The sequence below is a fragment of the Sardina pilchardus genome, chromosome 11 (assembly GCF_963854185.1).
Source record: "Sardina pilchardus chromosome 11, fSarPil1.1, whole genome shotgun sequence".
In the NCBI taxonomy this organism is placed as follows: Eukaryota; Metazoa; Chordata; class Actinopteri; order Clupeiformes; family Clupeidae; genus Sardina; species Sardina pilchardus.
Genome location: NC_085004.1, coordinates 1,714,131 through 1,724,039, shown reverse-complemented (window position 1 = coordinate 1,724,039; position 9,909 = coordinate 1,714,131). Strand labels below are relative to the sequence as shown.

The 9,909-nt window shown below is 47.7% G+C and overlaps 1 protein-coding gene across 2 annotated transcripts; it reads left to right on the top strand.

Annotated features, from left to right (window-relative positions):
* On the top strand, positions 1-8,263 carry ttc17 (tetratricopeptide repeat domain 17; the record flags this gene model as incomplete). Of its 2 annotated transcripts, none has more annotated exon segments than XM_062549420.1 (10): positions 1-119; positions 1,460-1,597; positions 2,400-2,674; positions 3,096-3,246; positions 3,427-3,547; positions 3,778-3,937; positions 4,050-4,133; positions 4,738-4,857; positions 5,230-5,373; positions 6,499-8,263. In XM_062549420.1, coding segments are annotated over 10 exon segments (1,444 nt in total), but the record flags the coding sequence as incomplete, so codon positions are not given.
* Between the last annotated feature and the right edge of the window lie 1,646 nt (positions 8,264-9,909).

The following is a 9,909-nucleotide window of genomic DNA, read 5'->3' as shown; positions in this document are numbered from 1 at the left end:
GTTCCGCCGTGCCCTCAGCCTGAAGTCCAGCTGTGCCCAGTGCCACGCCAGCCTGCCCCTGCTGCGCTGCCTGCAGTTCTACCCCTTCCTCTACAACCTCCAGCGCCCACCCTGCACACGTCAGTCCGCCCTTTCTCTTTCTCTTTCTCTTTCTCTTTCTCTTTCTCTTTCTCTCTCTCTCTCTCTCTCTCTCTCTCTCTCTCTCTCTCTCTCTCTTTCTCTTTCTCTTTCTCTTTCTCTTTCTCTTTCTCTTTCTCTTTCTCTCTCTCTCTCTCTCTCTCTCTCTCTCTCTCTCTCTCTCTCTCTCTTTCTCTTTCTCTTTCTCTTTCTCTCTCTCTCTCTCTCTCTCTCTCTCTCTCTCTCTCTCTCTCTCTCTCTCTCTCTCTCTCTCTCTCTCTCTCTCTCTCTCTCTCTCTCTCTCTCTCTGTGTGTGTGCTCACTGTTTATTTGACACAGTGTCTGTACATTGCTCTGAAGTGCTTCGAGTTTGTCCAGTTTTTCTGTTTGCCTGAAACTGCAGAACAGTAAGCAACCATTCATCATCGCATCCCGTACGTTGACTAATTCGGACATTTTGGCCCTCCGCTAGCCTCTTAAGAAACACTATCGAGTGCATTTTGAGACCTGTGGAACACGGAGGGAGGAAAAAAGGGCGTCGTTGGTTTCCTCCCGGCGTCCGTCAAGCTGCTGCCACTCACGCACGCACGCGTCTTTATTTAGTTTGGCCACCGCTGCACTTTGTCCTCCTATTATAGCCCAGACTGAGCCTCCTCAGCTCCTGATTTAGCTCCTCTGTTGTGCCTCTCTGTGCAGAACTGCGAGCGCTCCTTATCCATCTCTCGGCCTCTGCGCATACTCCGAGGCTCCCTCCAACCCCTACTCCTACCCCCAACCCCCCCGCACCCCACCCTCCAACCCTTACTCCTACCCCCAACCCCCCCGCACCCCCGCACCCCCACACCCCACCCCCTTTCTCGCGTCGAGGCTAGCAAGCAGGCAGACTTTGAAGTGGAGATATCAAGCACTCAATAATTTAAGCAGCCCCCAAAAATAGAAAAGACTTTGTGTCGTACAGACAGAATTGCGTTCTCGTTCTGTACAAACACACCCATCCCGCGCGCAGGCTGCACACACCCGTGGAGCGGAGTTGGTGTGTCTGCTGAGTCTGCTGCTCCATCTGCATTTCTGTCCTCATCCACGGTGTCTCTCAGCGACCTTTTAAAGTCCCAACATGACCTCCACAGAACATTTGAAATCACACGCATTTCAACCGTATCCATAATGAGCAGTCAATTAAACTCCTCTTGATGCATGTACGCGTTTGCAGTTTGTATTTACTTTGGTGTTTTCTGGCAGATATGCGTATATGTGTGTACTACTGTATGTATGTACAGTATGTTGCGGCTGTACTTGAGCTCTGTCCAGCAGGTGTGAATGTAATGTCCTGGTGTCTCCTCAGAGGAATCCGGCTGTGATGGCGAGGAGGAGCTGGAACTGCCGATGGAGGACTGGGAAGCCGGCGGCAGTGACCGGCGGGACGGGTCAGAAGGACGCCCACCGCCCATGGCCGCTGTGGAGGACTCCCTGCTCTTTGAGAGTAAGGGCTCTTTTTTTTTTTTAAGTATATTTTTTGGGGCGTTTTATGCCTTTATTGACAGTGACAGTGGAGAGAGACAAGAAGTGAATGGGAGAGAGAGAGCAGGTGTGGGATCCGGAAAGGACCACGGGGTGGGAATCGAACCCCGGCGTGCAGTGCAGGTGCCCCAGCTAGTTGCACCACAGCGGGGGCCAAGAGTAAGGGCTCCTGGGCGCTCCTCAGCAGCTCCGCATCATGCAGGCCTGAGCAAGACCAGACCAGCGCAGGGCCCAGGCCCACTAGACCTGAGCAAGACCAGACCAGACCAGCGCAGGGCCCAGGCCCACTAGACCTGAGCAAGACCAGACCAGCGCAGGGCCCAGGCCCACTAGACCTGAGCAAGACCAGACCAGCGCAGGGCCCAGGCCCACTAGACCTGAGCAAGACCAGACCAGCGCAGGGCCCAGGCCCACTAGACCTGAGCAAGACCAGACCAGCGCAGGGCCCAGGCCCATTAGACCTGAGCAAGACCAGACCAGCTCAGTGCAGCCCGTGGCATGCGGGTTATTAGTTCATTGTAAACATAAGAGTACTTGATTTATGCAGTTGATCGTATTCTTTCAATGTACATAGACTATTACGGGTGAAATGTATTTAGCACTGTATTGTGTAGACATTTCAATTGTAAATTTGAGTACAGTACATACCGCTCTCTTTGCATCTATATTGCGTTTCTGACCCATTTCTCTCTCTCTCTCTCTCTCTCTCTCTCTCTCTCTCTCTCTCTCTCTCTTTCTCTCTCTCTCTTTCTCTCTTTCTCCAGAGGTGGTGCTAGACAGTAACGGCTCTGGCGAGGCCGGGCAGCAGGAGAAGAAGGGCGCAGGGGAGGCCGTCTCCAGGGAGGGCAAGAGGCCTGGCGAGGAGGAGGACTGGCACCTGAAGGAGGAGCTCATGGGGGCGTTCGAGGGCGCGCTGGACGTCGGGGGCAAGAGGGGAGACCTGCGGGGCATCCGCGTGCTGAAGAACGACCGGGTGATGGGCGGCCGCACGGGAGGCCCCTGCTTCGGCAACTGTGAGGACGACGAGGGGGCAGAGTGGGTAAGTGGTGTTTGTAGGCCATACAAGGTACAAGTGACTGATTACCTGCAACAGGTGTGCAGTATCCATACAGTCATTTCCCGCATATAAGCCGCATTGTGTATAAGCCGCAGGACAGCGTTTTATGCAAGTTAAAAGAAACAAAACCATATTAACACCATATTAACGGCTCCCTGTATTAACCTCATAGCTGAAGAAATGTTGCAAAATCAATGTGTATAAGCCGCGGCTAATAAATTACGGTATCCATAGACACATAATGTAGTTCTCTGCACTATGTAATACTGGAGCCTGATGATATAGAATCACCTATACATCACTAGCACTATAGATGCCCCCCCAGCAGGTGGTTAAATGAAGTAAATGAAGCTAAATGTCCCAGTCAGGCGGCGTCTCATCCTGGGCTCTCCCCGCTCCACAGATCACATTCCAGGTGAAGCGTGTGAGGAAGCCCAAGGCGGAGGCTGCAGATGGCTGGATCCAGGACGAGGGCTTCCACCAGGGGGAGCCGTCAGCTGCTCACTCCGTCCTGGAGATTAGTGGACCCACCATTCCATCTCCCGGACCTGCTGGTGTGCCTTTCTCTCTTTGTGTGTGCCTCTAAAAAAAAAGGAAAAAAAAAGGATACACATTAAATTCTTTAAAATAAACATTCCTGGCACACTTGACTTGAAGTGTCTAATGCTTAGAGAGGTGATGAATGTGAATGTTCTGCGTGTGTGCTTACGTATTGTTGTGTGTCTGTGGTGCAGGCCGCTGGCGGGACTACACCAGTCTGGGCTGGCCCGGTCCGGAGGAGTGCCAACGCACACGTCGCGTGGACCTGACCACCGTGGCCAGCACCTGGCTCGCCGTGTCCGCCAAGAACATCGAGTGAGTGGCCACTCCCGTCCCGAATCACCAACCGCCCCAGAACCGCCTCTCTGTTTGGTTCCCCTCGCTGGCACTGCTGTCCCTGCTGCTGTGTGGCAGAGAACTAGAGCTTTCCTACTCATTATCAATTGGACTGTTAATAAATCTCTCTTTCTTTCTCTCTCTCTCTCTCTCTCTCTCTCTCTCTCTCTCTCTCTCTCTCTCTCTCTCTCTCTCTCTCTCACACACAGCATCACAGAGCACATCGACTTTGCCACCCCGCTTCAGGAGCCGGCCGTGGAGCCCGTGTGTAACGCCAACCTGCCCGCCAGCATGCACACGCTGGACCACCTGGGAGGGGTGGCGAATCGCGGAGGCATCCATTACACCGGGGAGAGCCAGCTTCGTGAGGTACCCGCCCTTGTCTGCCATCCCGTGTCCGTGACTCATCGATCTGGTGTCGTGTGTGTGTGTATGGAGAGACTGGACTTCTGAATACATTTTTTTTATTTTTGTGCTGTAGGTGCTGCAGAATCTTGGCAAAGACAAATATCCACCTCAGTCCTTTGAGCAAGTGGGCACCCGCATAGCCAAAGTCCTTGAGAAGGTAAGGCAGGTGTGCTAGGACTGGGTATGTTCTTTGGGTGCTACACCACTGGAAGCAAAGGAGCATGTCCATAGATACCTTCTATGTCATACTGTAAACTGAACTCTTTCATTAGTATTAATGACAATAACCAGGAAAGATGACTGTTAAAATCGTTAGAGAGACTATGATTTTGTTGTGAAAATGAGATCAGAGAAAGATGAATTGAGTTGTATCATTTGTACAATTTGCACAAAGCCAATGTGGTAGCTTACATTTCTTCTAGGAACTGAAAGGAAAGTTATTCCCTTAACAGAGTTAATTTGCAATAATCACTTTCTTGTGTTTCATACAGTTAGACTCAGAAGTATTTTAACTCATGCTAAAGTTGACTTAAAAGCGGAATATAAAATCATCTTTTGGAAATCGATCTAAATGCCTTAATTACAAAAATGAGTAAAAACCCAACCTTTAAGGACACGATTCGATTTTATATGCATGTTTGTCCCCCATACCTACTGAACAGGACACACACAAGCAAACAACATGTTGCATCTATATAATGTCCCTATTGGGTGTTTGCGCGTGTGTGTGTGTGTGTGTGTGTGTGGTCATTCTTCATCAGAATCAGACATCATGGGTCCTGTCCAGCATGGCGGCGCTGTACTGGAGGGTCAAAGGTCAGGGCAAGAGAGCCGTGGACTGTCTGCGCCAAGCACTGAACTACGCCCCACACCACATGAAGGTACTGTAGCCTCCCCGCACCATTATATTAGGGCTGAGCTCACCAACTGGCGTTTACCTCTAACTTTTTATCAGAGTTTCTCTGTTGGGTTCTCTCTTGCGTACCCGTAATTTCCAGACTATTAGCCGCGGCTTATACATTGATTTTGCAAAGTTTCTTCAGCTATGAGGTTAATACAGGTTGGCAGTTCATATGGTGTTAATATGGTTTTGTTTCTTTTAACTTGCATGAAACACTGTCCTGCTTATATGCGGGAAATGACTGTGGTGGCTAAGAGTGCAGTGTTGGTTTTACTGGGCTTTTGGCCTGGTCCCTCCGGCCTAGTTTGTGTCCCTCTGGTGGCCAGAACTCAGAATGCGTCTCTTCCCACAGGACGTCCCCCTCATCAGCCTGGCCAACATCCTCCAGAACGCTCGGCTTTGGGAGGACGCCCTGACCGTGGCCCGCATGGCCGTGGAGATCGCGCCGCATTTTGTGGTCAACCACTTCACCCTCGCCAACGTCTACATCGCAATGGTGAGTCTCTTCACCCTGGATTTTGTGTAATTATTGTTACACTCTCAAAAATGCCTTATCTTGGAGGCCATGTTTGGGCATTAAGATCTTGAAAAGTATTATTCCCAGCCTGTTCAAACTTTGTAGGGTGAAAGGCCCTAGATAAGGAGCATAATGCAAAACTGGTGACAGTGAGCTGTGAATAGTCAACGCAACAGATGGAATAACTGACTGATGATTGTAACAACTTGGCCTGAACTCATTCATGAACTAATTAATTACCTCATGTGACACTATAGAAGTGAAAGCTTCAAATCACCTACAGTACTACTACTACTACCACTACTACTACTACTACTACCACTACTACTACTACTACTACTACTACTACTACTACTACTACTACAAAGGATCATCACATAAGATGTAGCATGCCATAGTTTTATTTTTTAAAGTGAAGTGCTAAGTAACTGCTAAGCTCAGTTTCAGATGACCTTGACTTAAGCAAGATTAAGTGGTGCATGGTGTAACGGCGGTAACGTCCCCACCTGACAATCGGTCAACCCGGGTCCGATTCCTGACTCCGCCGCTACGCTGTTGTGATTCTGTCGCTTTGGATATACGCATCTGCTAAATACCGGTCAACTTTCACATGTTCAGGAGGTTGTGTCACACACTGCAGCTATTTCAAATTGTACCTAGTCTGGTTTTCACCATACTAAACTCAATCTTTTAAGATTGAACATTAGTCTGGTGAGGCTGCGCTTTGTTTCTACTGCACTTCACGTCGCTTAAGTTTCGTTTTCGGCGCGTCACCGGCCAATAGCGTGCCAGGAATAGAGTATGGCCGTTTCTGATTGGAGCCAAAGATTCTGGCAGTAAACAGCGAAAATAGATCTGCTGGTATCCAGCCTGAGCTGCCAGGCGAAATTCAAATTCCCCGGAAGTTCAGGCAGGGTTCACCCTGCCTAAATTGTACCCCTAGTTCTGGAGAAGTCACCAGTGTGACCACTCGCCCATATGTAACTGCTACGTAGAAAATAGTCGGTGAGACTTAAAAGTCATCGAGGCGCATGTCACATTGGTTGCCGGTGTGGCAGTAGTCATCTGGTGTTAAATCGGTGTGGTTTCTTTGTGTCTTCGCAGGAGGAGTTTGAAAAAGCAATGCACTGGTATGAGTCCACTCTGAAGCTTCAGCCGGAGTTCGCCCCCGCCAAGGACCGCCTCCGCACTATCCAGTGCTACCTGCTCACCAAGAGGGAGCGCCGTGGCCCGTGAGACTGGACCGCAGGGGACCGAGAGAGGGGCCCAGTGGCCAGGCCTATCCATTCTCTCTCATGTCTCATACATGGAGAGACTCATCCATACAGTTAGACACAAATACGCAGCGCACACACACTTAAACACACGTACACTACAGATCCAAATAAGAAGACATACGCAGACCTGTTTTTAGATACCCTTGAGAAGTGAAATGTTTGATTTGTTTTATTCAGAATTTGTGCTTAAAAGTCCATAATATCATATCATATTGTTTCAAATGGCTTTTTGGGGAAAATCTTAAGGGCAAAGAGTGTTTGCTCCTCCTCTCTTCTCCTAATCAACTTAAATAACTGTTCCATGTCTTCAGGTTTTCTGACTTAAGCCCATCATTTGCACTGGGTGGTGGACTGCCCTGCTGATTTAAGCAGTGTCCAGGCACAATGTGCAGTAATCTTATGGCACTCGTAGAAGAGTTCAGAGTCACATGCGCTGAATGTGCAGCCTCCTTTGACCAGAACATACTGGACCTACAGCTCCGGCCTTGGCCCTCATTAGACAACATTGCTCTGTCTCAGACTCAGAATGCAACCTTCTCCAGGTGATCTACAGTCTACGGACGGCTCCTGGTGTAATGTTGGTCTTCAGGGGTAAGGTCTAGTTACTAGAACCCTTTCATGTGTGCCAAATGAGGTGACCCCGTTTCCTTTCTGCTCTCCTCTCCAACCAGGCCTTTGTTCCCAGCTGCGTAAAAGACCGGTACGAGGGGTATGTTATGGATGTGTGTTCAGGGGTTAGCAGTGTTCTCAAGTGGGCACCCACCACTCTCTCCCAGACTGGAGGGCTTGGCTTCTTGCACAAGCGTAAATGCCATACTGAGACTTGGTCGAATTTCCACAGAGTTGCTGGCACCCCCCCCCCCCCATCCCTTTGACCACTAAGGCAATCCCCGCCGTCTGTTTAGCATGGAGAGTTGAAAAAGTGTCTCAGGCTTGACCACAGACCAGCAAGCTCATTTTATTCTTTTATAAGAGATGTATGTCTGCCAGATTTGGCAGCCGCAGTCATGGTGTAAAAGGGATGTTTAAGATTCAAGCCCAAATGAATAGGGAAGTAATAAAATAATCCGGTTTGATCATTTCTGTTAAGATCAGCACACAATATGCAAACAATATGTGAACTGAAATTGTTCATCCTTTGGAGATTCAGACTCAGATTCCAGTCTAACTGATTGCTCTACATGGATTTATGAAAGTGAAAGCCACAATTCTACTGCTGCTGTTCAAACTTGAAAAGGGTACCGTATTGGTCATCATGTTTGCACCCATTTCATGATCATTCCATGGGTATGTGGGACCTAAAAGAGTGAACATGTGACGTTGGAAGTGATGTTCATGCATAACGTTAAAGAGATAATGTGCTTTTCTGTTTGCTCTTATTTAAGAAACTGAAAAAAAAACCCGATTGGTTGCTTTAGATCATTCAAAAATGACTTAATTTAAAATCTGATTTACAGTGTTGTATGTATTTAGACAGTGAATACCTTTTCTCATTGGCTCAAAAATTCAGTATATCCATTGTCTTTGTACGAACATCAAAAGCTTGTTGGAAAATAAATACCAGGGTTTTTCTAACCCTGTGAGTGGAGGAATGTGCAAGAGTGTTTTTTGGTGTGTGTGTGTGTGTGTTTGTCTGCCTGTCTGCCAGTGAGAGTAATGCAAACTTGCAAATTATTTCTGATTAAGGGCCTAAGTTTTGATAATGATGCGAGATAATATTGATGCATTTGAGTATTATGATCGCATTCTTTTGATACTGTAGCGATTACTAAGTGTTTCATTTAGTTAACACACAAAGATTTGTGGCAGACAGTGGTTCATTGTGTAGTGACGGAACCCTGACTGCTATCCAGACAGACGCATTTTTCATTGGATAAAAAAAAAACGTTTTCCATCAGACTTAACACACGGTCTTCATAGCATGACGGTCTGAGAGAACGGTCACTGCGGCTTGCGAGCATAGTCTAAAATATTTTTTTAGTATTTCCCTTCATTGTTCGCCAGAGAGCTTTGGACAGTGAGCCATCGAGGCTGCAGGCACGATTTTCACATTCCCCTCTCCTGCACAGGCGGACCTGGAGCCCCTCCCTCCCATCTCACCGGCTAAATTCATTTGATACTATTTTTAAAAATCTGGGTTTCTAAGGGAAACGTAATGACGCGTTGACGCCATCACTTCTAAAAGCATGTCGATTGGTTGCTGACTAGCCGGTTAGTATCTAAAGAGGCACAACTTTTTGGAGACATAAAATGGCATTCTAATGAAGGAAAAAAAATCATGATTCGTGAGATTCATGCACAAAACTAAATAAAACCCACAAAAACAGAAGGAAACGTGTCTTCACGATTGAGATGGGAAGGTACGCGGGAGCTCTCTTCTTTACCTGACATTTTATAAGCTGCTCACTCCGAAACCCAGTGACATGTCCAAAACAGTTTGAGGTGTCCCCTCCTCCCCACTCTTCCATCTAACACCCCAATTGCCTGTACATTAAAGGCGGTGCTACCGGGGGAAAATGAAAGGGCAAAATGCAAAGCTCTCAGAGGACCAGCATGGACGCCCTCTGATCTTTCAGCCTCATGTCTGTTTCCAGAACTTGAGTCTTGATTTAAGGTAAGACTTTTTAACAATGGCATTTTAATGTTTCAGTTAACAATGAATGACGCGGTTTATAACAAACAAGGAAGCACAGTTTTGCGCGCTGATGCCTGCTTTAATCGTGCTGCTCTTCCTGAAGTGTTGACTTTGAAAGTGCTCATCCAGTCTATAGTCCTTCTTGATAAGTTTTTTGTTTTGTTTTAAGGACACGATGTTGTTTGTCACGGTGTATTTATTTGGATCACTCCTGAGAAGTTGAATGGATGCAGTTGGCAGCTTGTTCTTCATTTGTAATATTTGTCTTTCCTCAAATCAGAGCACTCAATAATAATTTGAGCGGCTTACTGGCTAAGTAAATCTTGCTCATAGTTTTGGTACTAGGCTAGGCTACTGCATAACCAAACAGATTCCGAATTCTGTTTACACAACAGTTCTTCAGAAGAGCAGAACACACTGCAGCGAGGTGTTGCGTCTGCCGTATATGCAAGTTACCGCCTTCAGTTTCAGCACCATGGACAGTGATGCAGTGTATCGCTTGAAGTTAAAAGCGTAATGCCCCCTTCTGAAGCTATCGGTGTCTTTTTCTGCGTCCAGCATATAAACTAGCGCCCTATGTTTCTGGGTCCTCTTAACAGTACA